The sequence below is a fragment of the Saccostrea cucullata genome, unplaced genomic scaffold (assembly GCF_032062105.1).
Source record: "Saccostrea cucullata isolate Sc308-1 unplaced genomic scaffold, CSIRO_AGI_Scuc_v1 ctg39, whole genome shotgun sequence".
Taxonomy (NCBI): domain Eukaryota; kingdom Metazoa; phylum Mollusca; class Bivalvia; order Ostreida; family Ostreidae; genus Saccostrea; species Saccostrea cuccullata.
The window spans coordinates 416,593-436,910 of record NW_026937104.1 but is presented as its reverse complement, the minus strand read 5'-3'; the positions used below and the strand labels follow the sequence as shown (position 1 = coordinate 436,910).

At 32.7% G+C, this 20,318-nt stretch overlaps 2 protein-coding genes and 1 pseudogene across 2 annotated transcripts; 2 read left to right on the top strand and 1 right to left on the bottom strand.

Annotated features, from left to right (window-relative positions):
* Positions 1-598: 598 nt before the first annotated feature.
* Positions 599-4,996, bottom strand: LOC134247330 (EKC/KEOPS complex subunit TPRKB-like). Its single transcript, XM_062729702.1, has 4 exons — positions 4,809-4,996; positions 1,816-1,938; positions 1,330-1,503; positions 599-1,048 (listed from the first exon to the last, which is right to left on the bottom strand). The coding sequence occupies exons 1-4, from the start codon at positions 4,950-4,952 to the stop codon at positions 956-958; spliced, it is 534 nt and encodes a 177-aa protein (XP_062585686.1). The 5' UTR covers positions 4,953-4,996; the 3' UTR covers positions 599-955.
* A 338-nt stretch (positions 4,997-5,334) lies between these two features.
* On the top strand, positions 5,335-6,766 carry LOC134247329 (slit homolog 3 protein-like). The gene is made up of 2 exons (XM_062729701.1): positions 5,335-5,407; positions 5,533-6,766. The coding sequence occupies exon 2, from the start codon at positions 5,560-5,562 to the stop codon at positions 6,760-6,762; it is 1,203 nt and encodes a 400-aa protein (XP_062585685.1). The 5' UTR covers positions 5,335-5,407; positions 5,533-5,559; the 3' UTR covers positions 6,763-6,766.
* Positions 6,767-8,320: 1,554 nt separating this feature from the next.
* On the top strand, positions 8,321-17,867 carry LOC134247345 (eukaryotic translation initiation factor 4E type 3-like; annotated as a pseudogene).
* The last annotated feature ends 2,451 nt before the right edge of the window (positions 17,868-20,318 follow it).

The following is a 20,318-nucleotide window of genomic DNA, read 5'->3' as shown; positions in this document are numbered from 1 at the left end:
TAGAAAATAAAGAAATCCCAGAACATTGATCATATGTCTCTACTGGTTTGTATTGTTGGAGGAAATCTATTGAAGATCTTCTGTATGCATACAGTGTTCCAGCTAGGGGGAAATAGAGGGGCGCCACGCCCTCGAATCAGATCTGTACGAATTTTTCCGCTCAGAATATAGGGGGAATAGAGGCGTACTTGGAGAAGGAATTCCGGGCATCAGTTTGTCTCTCTACATATGTGGTGATACACAAGTTCCCGGCGTAACCCAAGCAGAAACCAAGAGGAATTGGGCAGGAATTTGAGGCGAAAAATGCAAATGAGCTACGCCCGGAAAAATAAATGACGACCGGAAAAAAATCATGCCTGGAACCTAAAATGATGCCTGTATCAGAATTACGCATGGAATTTACATGATACATGCAGTAGTGCAGTTTTCTAGCTGCCATAAAAATAGACATCTCTAGCCATAATCCTCAAACACTGAAGTACAATCAACTGTTTCGGAGCTTTCGATCATGACAAATGTATAAAATGAAAAAAAAACAACATAATGCATGTACAAAGAAAATTATTTTATTAATCCAGTTTTTTCTGATATGGGAAGTAAATTTAAATATGAATGCTGTTGAAGCAGGTAGGTACGTACAGCTTAATTAGTAAACGTAAATATTTACAACATAAAACAAAAGTCACTACTCAGTACTGCAGATGATTTGATTTCATGTACATGTAAGAAGTATCAAGGACCTGTCAATTTCTATATAGTTGTTACAACATATCTTATGAAATTCACATTTTTGTAAATTTTTCAGAGGAGAACCTGTCCAATTTGTCCAAAAGTACCCGGATAATATATTTTCTTATCAAATTCCCCTTAAATATACATTTATACACATACTTTTTAAAAAGAACTCACAAAGTGTCACAATGTTGGTACAATAAGATAATGGGGTCAAAAAAGGTCACACTGTAACAATGTCTTTACTGGCTATTCTTGATACAATGGCTTCAACTGGATTAGAGGCTGATAGCTCAGTGTCGGAAATCTTGTAAACCTGCAAATAAAGAAAACAAATATTCTTTTGTAAAATTCAGTCTGCCTATTAAATATTACTTTATTTATAATTAAGTGAAGTCCATTTTCTTTATGTTTATACATGTATGTGGATCATGACTGCATAAAATTCAAATTTAAAGAAGATATGTATTGTCATTAATATCAATTTAATTCATGCTAATATCAAAGATAATCATTCTTTTTTTTTTACTGAAACTTATGACATAATTCAATTTTTTATTTTGGATCATTTTTATGACAAAATAGTTATTAACTGACCTTCTTGATTGTTGGTAAATCTGAGTATTTCCCGACCTCATTTATATCTGTAATTTGACCTTTAACCTTGTTCCTCACTGCCTGACATGTGGCGCCATCTGTATCATTGACTATAACCACAAAGATTGATGTCTCACTGTCTGCTACACCAAACTTACGGAAGGAATCTGAAATCTGTAAAAGATCAAGACATTTAGACTGTTACACCTTTCGTAAGAAAAGCATTGCAAATTTCCTGTCTGATGGATGATCCAAAAGTAACGACACATAAAATCTACATGATTTTATGACATTTAAAATTTTTAAAGGTCTTCAGTGGGATAAATTGGTTACACTGTCAGTTAGGGACCTTTAACCTCTGATTTGGCTTTGCCTCACCCAATAAGGATTTCCATTTCACACCCTGTGTGACCCCGTATTAGGTTCCTAATTGACAGTATAACTTTAATTTACATGCAGGATATAAATGGTTTTAAATTAACTTACATTTTTACTTGGGGAAAGACTAAACAAAACTTCAGAGTGTACATTTTTGGTCATCATTTTGTTAACTCTTTGTAGATGAATGGCCCTGTTTGCAGCAACAATCACTTGAAATGGCTCTAAAATCTGTATTAAAGAAAAAAAAAACCACAACAATAATTATTTCAAACCAGAAGTCTCTGTCGAGACTGAAGCTCTACTGGTTTGTACTTATAATAAAGAAAGAGAAAAGTAGCAGTAAGGATATAAAACTTTACAAAAGCAATAAATAGGGCCATAATAAAAATATTCCTAGATTCTCATCCCCGCCCGCCTTGATTTTATATCCCGCCTCGATTTTTTTTATTTCTATTTTTCTTCTTCTTAATTCTGATCAGGATCTGTATTCATCTACCATTCTACTTTCGTTTTAAATTCCGCGAAAGTCGACATGATTTTGACAGCTGAAAATATGGTAATTGCTGCAATACATGCGTATATATTTTAAACAAGGGTCATAGGTTGAAAAAGATTGGTGATGATGTGAAGTAAGAGATAATTGAACCTTTACTACGACTTTTATTCGGGTATTGTATATAAAATTACACCGATTGACCAGGTTAATAAAAAATGTGCAGAATTGAAAAAATACAAAATACAAAATAAAAGCCGCCCGCCCGCCTCGATCTTTAAAAAAAATCGAATGAGAATCTAGCAATTTATTTTTTATGGCCTAGAATAATGACAAAAACCGATACACAGAATTATGTACATTAGTGTAGTCTACTTGTGTGCCAAGTTATATTGAAATCAGATCAAAACTGTAGGAGGAGTAGCATTTTGAATAATTTCCACAAAAATTTCTATTTTTAGTAACAACGACAACACCGTTCATCGAAATTAAAAACCGATACAGAGAATTATGTATTTTAGTGTAGTCTACTTGTGTGCCAAGTTATATTGAAATCAGATTAAAACTGTAGGAGGAGTAGCATTTTTAATGATTTTCACAAAAATTTCTATTTTTAGTAACAACGGCAACACCGTTCATCGAAATTAAAAACCGATAAACAGAATTATGTATCTTAGTGTAGTCTACTTGTGTGCCAAGTTATATTGAAATCAGTCCAAAACTGTAGGAGGAGTAGCATTTTGAAAAATTGTTTACAGACGGACAGACAGACAGACGGACGGACGACGTACACATTACTATCGCATAAGCTCTTCTGGTCTCTGACCAGTAGAGCTAAAAATCAATTGCCTTGAATTTTCTCAGATTGTGTTGAGAAATAAAAGTTTATCTAAAGATATACATGTAATTTCATATCTATGGAAAATGGTATTAGTAGATTCTATGTCAGGCACATAGGACATTTTCTCATAACTTACTATTGAAAATGTTCTTTGAAAGGCTGTACCCCATTTTTGTTGAGGTAAAGTCAAATAAGGGTAATGTAGTAGTGTTCACCCCCATGCCCCAGGATTCTTGAGTTTATAAAGTTTTCCTTTTCTTTACTTTATTTTTCTTTTGCATGCCAGGTTTTTTAATTACTAGTAACTCAAGGTAGGTTGAATTGTTATTCTCCCCCTCCCGCTTTTCAAAAAAAAAAAGATGCTACTTCCGAGCATTTAGTGTTTATTTATTAAACTTCTGAACAACTAAACTAGAAAGATGAACACTAAAAAGACTGCTGAATCATTAAAAAAAATCTGACCAGTTACAATTTTAAAAAATAAATAAATAAAAGATAATCAAGATATATGCATATTGATCCATACATGTGATAATTTCTAGACCCAGATACTGTACAGCAGTCTTCAAAACACTGGACTTTGGGTGAAAATACTGTACATTGCTAATCAAAAAACTGTACAAAAAACGGTACAAAATATCAACCAAAAAAACAATGTAAGGTGTTTATTTTTGAATAATAAATTTCAAATCAATGTTCAGTTGCACCACTGCACAACATTCATTATGATTTAATATTCATTTCAAGAAACTCTTGAAGAATTTTGAATTTCGGCATTAAACTAAGCTAAATGCTGAACTTAGTAAAAAGTAGTGTTTAAAAGCAGTTTATTGTATGAGTCTGGTTGTCTCCATTCAGCTGAAATTTTAAAATTGTACTAAAAAAACATTTCTCTTAATCTGAGTTTGAATAGACAATACGTATGCCTAATCAAATAATGGACTTAATTTCGTTTTGCTGTCACAAAGTGTCTCCGATTCTTGTGAATGGCATTTTCATTTCTCTTTGAAATGTCAAGTTTTGGCAAGTTTTAATAAATTACAGTTTAAAAAATCCTTGATAAAGGTCAAGCAATCAGCCAAACAAAAGGCTTTGATATCTCCTAATTAGGATGTAATTATCATGGGAATATTTCACACCTTCGTTCATAATGTTTTGTTTTATACATTAATCAAGTGCAGTAAGTCACGCATAGTTCCAGATTTCCGGTTTTGCGAGAACGGGAATGAAAGAAAAATGGCAGTTTCCAGTAAACATTTCAAAATACGATATACATGTTCATTTCCCGTGAATTTTTGTGTACCGCCGGGACACCGTGATGGGGTCGAAAATATGGGACATTTCCTGTACAGCCGGTACATATCACATGTATGTTGATCTGTATCATAGACTGTTAAGGGTAGCTCAGTAGGAGGAGCGCTCACTCCATGATTGGGAGGATGTGAGTTCGAATCTCAGCCGCGACTGACCTACATGTAAGGTGATAAAAAATGGGTAGCAACTGTTCCTTCGCCATGCACTTGGTACTTGAAGTGAAAGTTGCGGGTCCTTTGGATGAGACCTTAAAAACCGAGGTCCCAGTGTCAGAGCAGGCGTTGGCACGATAAAGATGTGCCTCACTGCTCAAAGGCCCTGAGTGCTGAGTAAAGGTCAAAATTTGAAGCCCTTCACCGGTACATGTATATGGTGACATCTCTACATGAGTAAAAAATTCTCGAATGGGACGTTAAACAATATACAATGGATAAATCAATTAATCTGTACCATAGATGTTTTCAAGAGAGCTGCTTCAAATTCCCCACTCATGACAGATTTTCGAATTTCTGTCGCATTCTCCACGTCTGAAAATAACATTAAAGTCATGCTGCAGTCTGGATAAAGCCCACATGGGATGACCTCTGCTGCCATTGTCAAAAAAAAATTAAGGAAAAAACTAAATGCCCCAATATTGATTAGTTGACGATCATTGCCTTGTTGCACATGTTATTGTTGAAATTACACTGGAAACAAACCTAGAACGGTAAATTAAAAACCAAACGAAACACTAAAATATTTCCGGATAGTCGAAGGAGAAAATCAAAAGTGGCTAAGCATACAATAATAAATTAGCGCTTTTTATATAGATGAAATATATATTTTTTTAATTAAGCATATAAAGCGTTTTCATTTGTATTTAATAAAGTTTTTTTTAATGTATCAAAAAGAATTCTGTCATTTTTTTTAAGTTGCTACTCAGTATCAGATAAAGGGGTATACATGTAAATATTTGCCAGTTTACTCTAGATATGTGCAGCATATTATCAACGATGTTTATCAAAATAATTTAAACATCGGTAATATTCAGGGCATATCCAGCTATAAAGGTAACAAAGTAAATTGAATTCATATCAACTTAATTTTTTATATTTTTTTCAGTTTAAAGAACTTTCATTATTGCAACAACTGTATTTCATAAATACTATATTTCCCTGAAAACTCTTCTTTTCAGATAATTTACAAATCGACCAATACAGCTATGACCAGATTTCTCATTACATGTGTGACCGTGCTATGGACCGTGACCGTTCAAGGTCAAATGTGTCCTTCACCATGTTACTGTCGACCTCCAGGTCAAGTGTTCTGTAACGGAACAGGAATATCCAAGATCCCGGGAAATATTCCAATAGACACCCGTATTCTCTACATTGGCGATAACCCAATCCATCAGATTAAAAGAAATTCATTTACAAAACTTATCAACCTGACGGCACTCGATGCATCAGGAGCGCCCTTGAAGGAGGGGTCAATTGAAGCAGGTGCACTTGACCTTCCGAGTCTGGCCGATGTGGATTTGTCAAGGACAGATTATACCACTATTCCAAAAGAGCTTCCCAAGAAGCTGGTCACATACAGAATGTATTACGGAAAGCTGAAAACGCTTCAGACAGACAGCTTTGTGTCCTACCCAATGATCGTGTACCTTGACCTTTCAAATAATAACATTTTTAAAATCCAACCCGGAACTTTTGATCCCCTGATCAACTTGACAACACTGTACATCGGCTTCAACAAACTGACAGATGCAAGTTTTCCACCGAAAGTGTTTTCTAAATGTAGAAGTATACAATCCATTGATTTCCGATTCAACCAAATGCAAAGTGTTCTTCGGGATATTCCTGTCGGCATCCAGCACCTCTGTTACGTGGGCAATCAGATTAAAACCTTACATTCCTACGCATTCAAAGACTATCCCGATCTCCAAACCCTGGCATTCTGGCAGGGCGCCGTGGAAACCATAGAAGACAACGCCTTCTTTGGACTGGAACAACTCACTCTGTTAGACTTTATGCAGGATCACATAAAATCTACATTGACCAACAACACATTTATCGGCCTCTCTCATGTGGACACACTATATCTAGATCTTAACAATATCAGTAAAATCGAGCTGGGGGCTTTTTATCCCCTTAAGAACGTCGGGTCTCTGTGGCTACAGAGCAATATGTTGACCACATTAAACCCGGGGGCCCTCGACTCGAAATATCTCACCAAATTGAATTCTCTTTTTATTGACTCTAATCCGTGGTACTGTGACTGCAACTTAAGGTGGCTCAGGGAGAAAATGGATACTTCCCCTAACCTGATTCAAGATCCGCACCTTATCGTGTGTAGCGGACCGCCCGCAGTAGGTGGAAAGGCATGGGATGTGCTTAAACCCACTGACTTTGTGTGCAATTAATGAAAGCTATATATATTCATAATTATTGAAAACCTTGAAAAAGATTTTAAAAATTAATTGTATTTAATTTATTTTATAATATATATATATATATTTTTTTTCTTTTGTTTCATAACTTGCCAGATATACTTAAAAATGATACACAAAGTTATTGACTGATTGAGAATAAATTACGAAATTGTCAAGATAAAAATTTCTAACCTCAAATTACTATGATTTCTCGGTTAACAAACTAAAGTTTTAAAATCTTCAAGTTATTTAGCACTCGACCTGCATACATGTGATATCACCGCAATGTCTGCAGATAAAACGAGATGTGTAAAAAAAAAAAGAAAGGGGGATTGCTCAAACTCGAACATCCTATTTCGTGAAGGAGGGGAGGGGGGGGTTAGAGGCCTAGGCTAACTTCTTTCAGTACCAATTTTTTTTTAATACATTATAATATACTACTTTACCCTCATTTCACTCTACCGTAACAAAAGTAGGGGTGGCAACCGGCCTTTCAATTAACACTTCCAATAGCAACATTTTTGTTTAGAAAAAAAGGGAGAGGCCCCCTCAGCCTGGCACCCCACCCCCACCCCTGTTGCTACGTGGATGCTTGTCCCGTATGGCAACATAGCGAAGTTCATATTTTCCCAAATGTAAATTCAAATATGTTGGTATCCAAAGTATTAAGATACCAAAGTATTAAGTATTAAGACATACTCATAAAATTGTGAAATATGAAAACCCAAGCATCACCAGCTCCAAAGTTATGGCCAAGGTATATACGTACAAGTTTTAAAAGGTAGGTAAAACTCCAGGGTCAAGGTTAAAGTTGTTGGTTTCTAAAGAAAGGTCCTGTCGCAGGAATTACATATGTGAAGTATGAAAGTCCTTCAAAATTTATGGCCAAAGTAAGCGTTTTGAAAATTTTGTGTAAATAAAGGTGTGTCAAACTTCAAGGTCAAAAGATCTAATTTGATTTTACCCAAAGAAAGATATTTCACAAGGAATACACTTATTGAATATGAAGCCATAGCCCCACCCATTCAAAAATTATAATATACACAAGGTACGAAATGACAGGGCGAAAGCTATATATGTTATATGTTTATGCCTAATGGGCCCTGATTGGTAATAAATTCTATTCTATTCTATATCCCCGAAGCCTCAATTACAAGGCATTATTATTTTGAAATAATGTGAAGAAACTGAGGTAGAAACTGGAGCAAAGACATCCTTGCAAGCCAGGGGTCCTGAGTCAACATGTTGCCATTACATTTGACTCAGGACGGTCCGACCCCTGGCTTGCGAGGATGCATAGCTAAGAAAACGTACTGCATTTTAATGGTGTTTAAAGAAATTTCATTTCATAATCTAATCTATTTCCATATATGACTCATAAATTACACAGGCTAGGTGTAGCTGATACAAACAGCTTCTAAGCAACTGCTGACCATGATGACGCGTACACGTACATTTGATCCGCCTACAAAAAATTTTTGAAAGATGGCGCCAAATTATCAACCCGAGGGTATTCCGAAAAGTAAAATACGTCAATTGTTTTGATCACATGACCTGATTGCGGCCCTGGTACGGTTATGGCGGTATCTAGCCTTCAGTCAGTAGATAGTATTAAAACTACTGAGGCCCGTCCAGTGGGCAGTCCCCAGCTTCCGCGGTCAGCCATCAGTGAAATCCACAGCTCGGAGCAGACGGGGGTACCCCTAAACACACAGTGGACATTTTGGCTTGATAAGTAATGACGTTCACTCCTAGTCGATTGTCTATAATATTCCTTGGCCTACTTTCTTTTTAAGTTGGTTTTATTGAAACGTACAGCAATGATTAAAGTTCTTAATTGGGCATCACCCGAAATCTTGCATAGTTTACAATGTGTTAAATTTTCTGAAGATGGATCCAATCTTGTTGAATATATGAAAATCACTGAGTGCAAATAGTTCGCACACATCGCATTACAAAAATTATGCATTTGGATGCCATGCATACTTTCACATGTTTCAAATTAACACAGTTTTGTTTGTGGTAACTTGAAAATAATCATTGTTTATCCTTTACATACTTCAAAGTTTACATAATTCCATAAATAAACATGAACAGTTTTATTGCATAGGCTATTTGAAAGATTTTTATCAAAGTATACTTTGCAGGATGTAAATAATTGACATAACATTACTATACATGTATCCATGTACAAATGTGAATAGTTCATCATATAGTTCAGCAGTAATTTTACGTTATTCTGATTTCATTATTTGCTGTAATTTTTTTTCACTTTATTTGTAGGTCTATCCCAGGATCATCAGCAGCCCAATATGAAGCCAGTATTAGGAAATTGTACACGGTTAGCACTGTACAGGTAAAGTTGTCCAAAATGTTACAACTTTGTACTGAAGAGTAGCCACCATCTCTGGGTTTCCTTTTTTTCTTTATTTTATGATAATATGTTTTACGGTGTGACCGTTGGGGTGAGTGCAGTTGTACCATCAAAAACACTCTAAAAATTTGATCAGCCACTTCAAACATCAAGGCGCATGAGACATCTCGACTAGCTGTGATGTCACACGACATCACGGAGCTCGTCTGAGCTTACGAAGATAGCTGAGCATCTGTTTGAAACTATAGACCAAGTGCAATTTTGGTTAAAAAACATTGTAGAGTTATTTTTTGTTTCTTTGAAAGATTTCTACAGACTGATCTAGCCTTTTATGCTTTACATTATTATTTATTTATTTATTTGCGCAAAGGACATTGGGTAGTGCAGGAATTCTGGGAATGTTTCACAAAGAAATTTGGCTGACGTATGTACAGATTTCAATCCGAATTTCCTCTGTTCTTACACGTTAGTCTCTTGAGCTCGCCTTGCGAGCGTCGCAAACTCACTGCGCTCGCTATAAAAGCTGTACATATGTACTCAAACCAGAAATTTGAGGATGACAAAGAAGAAAATTTTTTTTTCTAAAACAGGGCTTTGTTTTCATTTGAGTTTTGTTTTACCTTCGTCAAGGTGAGCTTAGTAATCTTAGATTACCTATGCATTGACTGACATTGAACTTTTGATCATGCCTGTTAGAGTGGACAGATAATATCAGTCTAGTCACTGAATATACTATGCACATTATGGCCTATTATGAAAGAAAGAACTGCCCTTTCTAACCTAAGATAGAACTCTACTTTGAGAAAATTATTTAATATTCCCTAGCAGTGATGTTGAAGGGGATGCAGTTAATGAGTTATGTGGATTTGTGTAAGTGAGTGTGCCAGTGAGTAAGAGAGTACAGATGGTATGCAAGTATTGGTACTCCTGTATATATCAGTCTCTTTTGTGATGGAGCTAGTGTTCCACTTTACTTTGCCCTTGGTTTTTGAATTTATTATGTTTATACTTACAGGGTTTTTGGAGTGTATATATCCATTTTTGAAGCCACTCTCATTAAATCTCATTAGATACCACTTAATTTGAGGAAGCATACAAACGCTTTTTTGAGTTATTCAATCTGATATCACAGAATTTTAAGTAAAAGACCAGTTTTGCAGACAGGTAAATCATAAGTGCTGATGTAAAGCACTCAAATATGATACTAGTAATTGAAATCACAAATTTTCATGGGGTCTAATTTTTGTGGTATGAAGAGATCAAATTGTTTAGAAATAGTAAATATACAGTATCATCATGATCATGTATATCTACTGAATAGTGATCACCTCCACTTTATATTACTGCAAACTACAAAAATTTGACATCAAAATAAAAGTGATTTTATATTATGTTAAAAGTTGTGAAAAGTTTTTTTCGAAAAGACTTATTTTAAGAAAGTTTATGAAAACCTAATATGTAATGCTGAGGAATTAATAAACTGTTAAATGTGTATTTTTTTTTAAAGGTTTTTAAGATTTGATGGGAAATTAATACAATTCAAATAAAATGATTGTTTCATGAAAAATAGCCAATTGTCAATTTATGTCAAATTAAAATGTTCCAAATTTGACTCAGTGAGTTAATTACTACATATGTCATATCAGATAAATTTAGTAGACTCTGTGAGCTATTTATGAGATTAGTTTAGTAGATTACTTAAGAAGTAGTTTTGTATCTAAAGTTATCTTCCTTATAAAAATTCATCCAAACTTTCTTCAGTTAGTTATTTTGCAGATTGGAGCTGTCCATATTTATAAGGTTCCAAACTATATGGGCATAAATTTACATAAGGAAAAATATTTATATGTATAAAATACAATGTATAAACTTACTTCCACAATCATATTTTAAACCATTACATGTACCTACTCAGTGCTGAAAAATGGAAATGAGGTCATTTTGTTACATGTATTCAGTCATATTAATGTATTTATAAAACTGAACCTTTTTTTGGCCTATATAATACTGGTGAAGTAACTCCACGTTGACTTTATTCTAGCCGACGGTTTGGAAAGAATTACTTCTGGCAGCAATAGGAGAACAGTTAACAGACAGTATGGCAGAAGGTTAGTTTTCTATTTGTCAGGAGGGTATGGAATCATAGTAATTAAAAAATTCTGATTCACTCTACTATATATCATACTGTAGATCACTTAATTTTTGCGACAAAAGATATATTTTAAGATTTTCGAAACAAATGATTAATAAATTGTAAATATGTATTTTTTAAAGGTTTTTAGATTTGATGAAATTAATACAAAATTTTCACGCCAATTGTCATGGGGGATGCTATTAAAATGTTCTACATAATCTGTAAACCAACTTTTATTCTATTTTAGGTTCGCAAGAATTAAATTTTTGCCGCAATTGCACAAAGTCTCTTTTTCTATTAAAAACAGTTCCAAAAACGGCTTGATTTATAGTGGATAATGAATTGTACAACTGTTGTTGCTACAGCACTAGTTACTGTGTTAGTCCAGAATGCCTACTTGGCTTCATGGTTGGGAGGAATCAGTAAAACTACTATAGCAGGGATTTATCTAGCTATTTTGTTTTAGAGAGAGAGCGCAGGCTCTGAGTGCCGGAGGCGCGAAATCATGCCCCCCCCCCCCCCCCCCCCGAAAATTTTATTTTTTAAATAAATGGAGCAAAATCCTGCATTCTTAGAGCTTCTCAGGGTCATCTCTAGACCTTTTCAAAGACCACAGAAACTTCACAAAATATGAAATTAAAAAAAAAAAAAAAATTAAAACCAGGTAAATAAAGTCAATTCTCCTGTTTCTCAGTTTCACTACTAACATTGTTTTTGTTGTTACTCCATTCTTCCGATTAATAGTGATATAAGCTCCAACTCTATACAACTCTGCAGTCGCATGTAACATATCTTGGCACATGTTTACCGATCAATATCACAAAGAAGCTTGAAAATACTGACTAGGATATATACAAAAACTTTCAAAACAAAGTTTTAAATATTCCTTTATAAGTTGTTCCACTTATAAATCTCTGATTGCATTTTTGTTGTGTAATTGAATAATAAATAAACAAACTTCAGAATCAAGAAAATGATTCTGAAGTTTATTTATTGAGTAGCTTACATTTTAAAGTTAACTACACAACAAAAACTTAGGTCATACAATGTTCTATAAGTCACACATAATACCATCAGATAAAAAAAAACAAAATTTGTAGGCAAGACACAATAAGCGATTGATACAAAGCAGTTTCACACTAATATAATTTTAATTCTTTAAAATACACTTCACAATAAAATATAACTCTAACTATCAGACTCTAGCCTTGTTCAAGATTAAAGATTTCAGCAAAAAAAAACAGTATATATTCTGTGTATAAAAATTTGAGGATTGAAATATCAAATAAGTGTCGGTTACATATCAGATTAGAACATTAAATTTTAAAACTTTCTTAAAATATTTTGTACTATCGAATTTAAAAGGTAAACATAAATTTACATCACTAAAAATATTTATATAAACAAAATATAAACTTACTTCTACAATCATTTTTTTAAACCATTACCTACTCGGTGCTGAAAAATAAAAATGAAGTCATTTTGTTATTTAGAGAAAATTTTAGTCACATTAATTTATTTATAAAACTGAACTTTTTTTTGGCCTATATACTGGTGAAGTAACTCCATTTTGACTTTGTTCTAGCCAACGGTTTGGAAAGAATTACTTCTGGCAGCAATAGGAGAACAGTTAACAGACAGTATGGCAGAAGGTTAGTTTACAATTTGTCAAGAGAATAAGGAATTATATACATATAGTAATTAACCAAGTCTGAAGCACTCTACTATTTAATGTATTCAGAAATTAATATACATAATGAAAATTCTTTGTTTGTACATGCCTACAAAATGTAGAAATTTTGGTAAGGTTTCATGCTAAAGTGTGGAATAATTACTTCTGTCACTGAATTTTTCATTTTTAGAAATTTTTAAAAATTATTGAGAGGCTTTTCTGATTTATCATTGATGAATTTTACAAAAAAAGTGTGAATATATCAAATAATGATGTAATGCTTATTTCTGTATTATTGAAGCACAAATATGTAATAGTTTTTGATGCAATGAAAACTTGATATTAGGATTGAAGCAAACTGATAATTTGTAATGAATGTACCACTGTACAGGAGATGAGTATTATTAGTATACCCTTGATAACTATCCTTCACGAACAGTCCACTGTGGTAAATAAAGTCAAAGAACTACTGCCAGAGGTCAACTTTACAGCCATATTCTATAAAGGTAAGAAAGAAAACAAAGGAATACCGTATATACTTGCCTATAAGTTGTTCCACTTATAAGTCGATTGCATTTTTAAGTTTAAATTAGAGGGATTGATCTTCTGAAATTCCAGTATGTTTATAACTCGCACATAAGTCAGATAACAAGTTTTGGACCAAAGTTTAACTCCCAAAAAACCGAACTTGTAGTTGAGTTTATATGGTATAACTTTGAGGATTGAAATACTAGTGTCGGTTTTAGATTAGAACATTAAATTTTAATAATATTTGACAAAGGTAAAAGCAAATGGGATTCAAAAAGAAGTCTGGCAATACAGTTCAGTTTTGAGGGAACTGTATAATAGATCTTAATCTCTTATGCCTAGCTTGTTATTTTTAAAACCCAGAATTTTTCATAGAAATTATAAAAATTTTGAGAGGTGGGAAAGGGACATATAAATGCTTATTTCTGATTGAAACAAATAGTCTGTATAATAAGCATGATAATTTGTTAATGAAATGGTATTCCCTTTAACTATCCTTAAGCTTCAGATGATGTTAGTTTTTTTAAAGAAATGTTTACTATTTAGACACAGTGTTTCCCTTATAAACTGGCTACAAATTGACCAATTCAGTTCTTTAAAATGTAGCTTAGAAATCAAAAAAAAAAAAAAAAAAGTTGTTGCTATTAAGGTCCCCAGAGAATTTGTTCATAAACCTCATCCCCTAGCCCGTTATAATTGATCTCTTACCCTCTACTCTGAGATAGCATTACTCCTGGTTGCTTTCAATTTTAACAGTTTCTGTGATTTCTCTCATTTCAGCTTTCTCCACTCATCAGGCCTTTGAGTCTGACAAACTCTCCAAGACCCAGAGTCACTGATATTCATTGTTTGCCTAACTTTGTGGATCTGTGATTTAGCATTTAACCTGTCCAGAGAGAGAGGGGAAAGTCCAGTGTCCTAGAGAGAACAACTTGTGCAGGGATTTTCCAGGAGGAGTCATTATTAAAGAAATTAAAGAAATTAGATTGCCAAATGGTATCAAAGTGAAATTATTTTGTTAATTTAAATCATTTTTAAAAGATCTTCTATTTATGACTATCAAACCTTTGCTGTGCTTTATCAGTAAATTAGATATTGATTTCTATTATAAACATTTAAAAAGTGTAAATATTTATGTGGCTCAATAACACTTTTTTTTCATGAAATTATCTCATTATTTACATCAGTATTTTATCTATGTGCTCTGCCAGTTCATGTAATTTTTTTTTGTAGATTTTGATTAATTGTATACAATATTACCTTTATTATAATGTATACAAAATTCCAAGGAATACAAACAAATAAGAGAGAGAGAGAGATGTATGAGTCCTATAAAAACTAAAGGGCATATTACACTTACTATTTTTCTGGATATTGTTTTAATAGAAAGCAGTGGGACATATTGTGTTGGGTGTGTTTCTTTGCATTATTGTCAGTCCACATTTGACCCTAGCCATAACTTACAAATGATCAAAATTAAAACTTACTATGATCACAGCAAGAGTAAAAGAGAGGTTTATTTTATAGATTAAACACTTGCCATGCACAAATTTTCCAGTGATGGACAACATTGTATATCAAACATACCTTTGTTTTTTGTAATGTTTACTTTTTATGAACCTGGAAATCTTGCTAGTGTATAAATACATTGATATTTTTTGAGTAAGGTACTTGAACAATTATTTGATTTACATGCTTGAAGCATGGATTAATTTACAAAAGAGTACAGTACATGTAGATTTAGTTCATACATTTGCTGAGAGTAGTTTAGAAATGGATGTTTCAGAAGCCAAAAGAACAACAGAGTAATGGAACAAAACAATAAATGACCAAATTTTTTTAAATCCATAAGTTTACTTTACTGATGTGTAAAATTTTTTGTTTGATGATTAAGAATATTGCCATTGGACACAAACTATAGAAGTAAGTACTACAGTTGATTTTTATGAACATAAGATATAGTATATTTTAAGTAGATAAAAGGTGTGCAGCTACTGTACTAATGTATCAGTATTCAGTTCAGATGACTACATCCTCCATCATTCATGTTAAATCAAAGTTCATTCATGTCCTGCTTGTGTGTTGAAGTACTTGAGATGTTTAATTAGTACTAGTTAGTATTACGTCAGTATGTGGTGTCCGTGTATATAATGTCATAACTCATGAATATAAGGCTAATTTGAACTGTGCCACAGTGTACAGTAAAAAGACCTGAAATCCATTTGAAAGTAGCTTTAGTTCTATCTGTTTTATATGCATACCATACAAGTTATTTACATATAGGCTTAGACATGCCTTTGGTTATGTTGTTTGTATATTATGTATTTTAGTGTTATCATAGCAGCTTTGTTTGAGAGTATGTAGAAATCACCTTGTCTGCCTGTGTACGCAATTTTGTCCAGTCCATAATATTGCAAGTTTGATGTTATGTACAGTGTAAGCTTTTACACTGTTATAATTTGTTTAAGAAGTTTGTTGTGAACCTAATCCAGGGTCACTTGGAGAGAGGTCAAGGTCATGATACTAATATTTGAATTTTTTCCACCTGTCTCATGCAAAGTTTGTGTTGCAGATGTAGGTGTCTGAAATGTGACACAAGGCCATGTGGATAATTACAAGGTTAGGTTACTGGTATTGGAAGTCAATTTTGGCCTTATCTTGGGAAATGAATATCATTGAAAGAAAGTTCATAGTTATAAAACTTGATTATTAAGTTCAAACAAGAGGTATCTATGACCTTGATCTGAAAATGTATCTACACAATTTCAAGTTCACTAGTGGAACTAGTATAGCTCGTACATGATATAAAAAAAATATTTTTATCTGAGTGGTTATTTATTTAAAGGGTAAAAGGTACATGTATTTAGGAGGAATGATGTGTTTTTGAAATATTTTAATGCTCTAGAAATTATAGTTTAAAATACCTGTATACCCCAGTACGACATAAAAATAATAAGACAGCAAATAACATGTACTTAAAATAATAATTTAAATATGAACAAATTCCCAATTTTTTTTACCCTTTCTTTTCTTTGCTTTTCATAGATTATTGTTATGAATGCATTTAACGATTATTTTTATGTTTTAGGGAATTTTCTTTGCATCTTTGTTGGACTTAAAACTTTTATGTGATGAAAATTTATTTATATCATATTTGAAAGTAAGGAATGATTACATCAGCCTAAGTGCATTTTTCAGTATGAATTGATTTTTATCATAGATTATTTGATGCAACCATTAAACATAAAAAATAGCAGAGATATTGAGTAACAGTATCTTTTATCATTGACCTTTTTCTTGACTGGCATGATTCATTGACTTACTGAACCAGTTACCGGTATAAGATAAAAACACAAATTTATCTTAAATTAAATATAGTTTCTACAATAAAATTGAAAACGAGAGAATTTTTTTTTAGTAATCACAACTTTTAAGGCTTTTCTTATAGCTGATGATATCAGTTTCTTTTCATGAACACTAATAGAAATATTTCTTTTAATTGCCAAAAGTAAGAGAACTTTAAATGATTCATACTCACATATCCTGATTCAATTTCTATAATATTTATTAGGAGTGTTGTTTTGTTAAATGACCTGTTTGTCTAACCGAAACAGTTTTACTTAATTTTTTTCTTGAAGCTGACAAGTAAATTTCATTAATTTTGTTGAAAATAATTCCTTTTTAGTTAAATATCACCCAACACGTTTTGGCTAAAATCAGATCCATTGATCTGCTCACATAGATCGCTACCGTGTATAACTATCTGTATTAGCAGATCAAATGATCTGATTTGAATATGATTACACCCAGACAGCACAGTATAGATTATTGTGGCATATGATAATTAGTTTCAGTATTTTAACAGGGAAATAAACTATTTTAGTGTAACAAGGTACTGTTCTTACATATTTGATATGTATTAGTTGTATAAGTTTTTAGGACAGTCTTACTGTGTTGTTATACTATAATTATGATTTTAGTATGAAATACTATCGGATTATAATCGAGTTCACTCTAAAGAGCTATTCTCTGCAGGGTGTAAATGTATATATGATTTTTAAAACACAAAATGACATTTTTTATGGCTTAAAAGTAAAACTAATACAATTTTAATGATAAGAATTGTAGGAAATGGAAAAGTTCTTAATTTTAGCATATGACAATAGATTTGTCTGCCCCTAATTTGCTGCTTTAGATACCGGCATATCAATAAAGCCACCATTATCCTTATTTTGGTTAGATTATAGTACTTGATATTTGTACCATTTAAAATGAATTTGCACTGTAAATGTATGTTTGGTGCTGTTTTCCATGTAGTGCAAATTCAATTAATTCTGTTTATTTGTTGAAATGATTTCTTTAAATAAAAGTTTAAAGTTCTAAAGTCATCCAATCGTTGTTCTTGATTACCTAGAAACATTACCTCATATACGAATTTTGAAACTTTAACTAAAGAGAACATAAAATAAATTGTATTTTATTTTTTTTGTATTTTGTATTTCTTTGGTATAAAATGGCCGGTGCATATAGCGTTGAATTACCCTCAGCTGTTCAATTATTCCGTCAGCATTGACTTTCATTTAATTATATCAGTAACAGTTCAACACATGCAGCAACTCAAATTTGAAAAAAAAAATGTCATAGGAATCTTCACTAGTCGCATCTTGTCATGGTCTGATGATTTTGTCAGGGTTATCCCTCTTACACTTACAATGATATATACATATGGAGATAACAAACGGTATTTAAAGATGCAGAGACACAGATTTGAAGTTAATATTTTCTGTATAATATCGCGACATACATTGTAATAGTATTTCATACGAAAATGCATTAAAAATCTTATTTTGTCTATAAGTCATGGAAACTTCAAATTTTTGGATGTGTTTGATTGACACAGCCTTCCACTTTCACTAATTTTAATTTTATTCTTAATTCTTAGGAAAAGTGACAATCCTGTTGTGTATTAAGTATTAATTTAATAAAGATTTAATTTTTCACTTCTTATCTGTCGCACTATAGGCACTTCGCCCTATCCCCCAATCTTCTATACTAAAAAGAACATTAATGGCAATCTATAAAAACAGCGACTTTTCTTTGCCAGCTTCCCTTAGTTATGTAGGAAATAATTCAAAGAAATATGTAGATATCGAACAGTATTAAAGTCCATTCATACAAAACAAATCGGAAACAGAGCAGACACGGACCCCCAAAGCATTAGAGGTGGAAGAGTAAGCATCTCCTGCCGACCAGTCACACCCGCCATGTGCGCCTGATCGAAAAAAAAAAATACGAAAAATGGAGAGAAAAAAGATCGACGGCAATCAAGTATGACATGTACAATTAGTATGAAAAACTTCAGTCAGCATTTGACTCGGTGATAAATTGTATTTGCTGACAAGGACATTGTATTAACCCATAGAACTTAAGAAATGATGAAATTAAACAAGACTATTGATATTCTTGTTTCATCAACTTATTTGTAAATAGCTTGCGTTGCTTTAAAAATTATTCACACAGAGAGTATGTTCTTGCACATAGAATCAACTGAGATGTAGACTATGTACACAAGTGATACATATAGGTATATTATTATACATAATAAGGGAAGTTGACGATTGAAAGGATAATCCCTCACGTTTATCATGAATCTTTGTAGTTAGATTACATGAACGTCTTCTTCTAGTAATTAAAATATCCAACAAATATGAAACGGGGAGATGTATCTTTTATTTCAAGGTCACCGGGAAATATCGTACCAAATATATGAATGGAAGTAACTATTGTTAATTAAAAATACGTCGTCGATATACATGTATATAAATGTCGAATTGAAGGCCACAGCTAGATGGTTAAAAATGATATTTGTTATGCTGCCCAGTGAAAGCAGGTTAGAAAAGAGATGTGTTTTTAATTAAGCAATTTGCTATCAAAGACCTCCAATTTACACTTAAAAAAATAGTTGAATATTTTATCAATAATATATCAATTATTTAATACCTATCGTTTAGCGTAGATTTTAAACATATTAGATATGATAAAAAGGAGGCACTATTAGATATGATAAAAAGGAGGCAAATAAGACTCCTTCTCTAGTGTCCACCGATAAAATGGTTTTACCAGTGTTACTTTATGGTTGTGAAATCTGGGGTTTTGAAAACTTAGATATTATTGAACGTGTTCATTTAAAATTTTTGAAACATATTCTATATTTGAAAAGTAGTACCCCGAATTATATGGTTTATAAAGGTCTCTCCCGAGACGGTAGATTTGGGTTTTGATGGTCGTCATGTTTATTTTTGGAGAGGATATTTTTATCTACCCATCCTGTTGCCGAGATTTGACAGTTTCTGAAAAATGACCTGTTCTTGTTATAAAGATTAACTTACATGGAAAGAAATATAAAACTCAGAAAAATCTTTCAGCTTTTGTGACATAACGCTACGAAGGGGGTCACGTGACCGCCTTTCTCACGTAATTCGCGAATGAGCAGAACGGTGGCAGATGTGCCTTAAAATCAGAGAGGACTAATTTAAAATATAATCAACACTGAAACCAAATATTGTTTCTTTTAAGGAAGTTACCCAATTATTTCGCGCCTCGTATACAAAAATTGGTTTGCAAATAACGGGGTGCAATTAATTGGTACTCCATTGGAATTTAAACAGATTGTTGGAGGACCTACACATGTAATCTCCTAAAACCATATAGATATTGTCAATCAGAAACTCAAGTGTTTTTTGTTCAACATCTGAGTACTTGTGTGTACAGTCGGAATTTTCTTAACAAAATACCATAATTCTGCAACAGACCAATGACAAAGTAAAATACATGTATAT

Coding starts and splice junctions, on each gene's coding strand:
- LOC134247330 (XM_062729702.1), bottom strand. CDS start 4,952: ATGGCAGCAGAGGTCATCCCATGTGGGCTTTATCCAGACTGCAGCATG. Junction 1,504..1,815: donor GTCTTTCCCCAAGTAAAAAT/GTAAGTTAATTT, acceptor GATCTTTTACAG/ATTTCAGATTCCTTCCGTAA. Junction 1,049..1,329: donor ATTTACCAACAATCAAGAAG/GTCAGTTAATAA, acceptor CTTTATTTGCAG/GTTTACAAGATTTCCGACAC.
- LOC134247329 (XM_062729701.1), top strand. CDS start 5,560: ATGACCAGATTTCTCATTACATGTGTGACCGTGCTATGGACCGTGACC.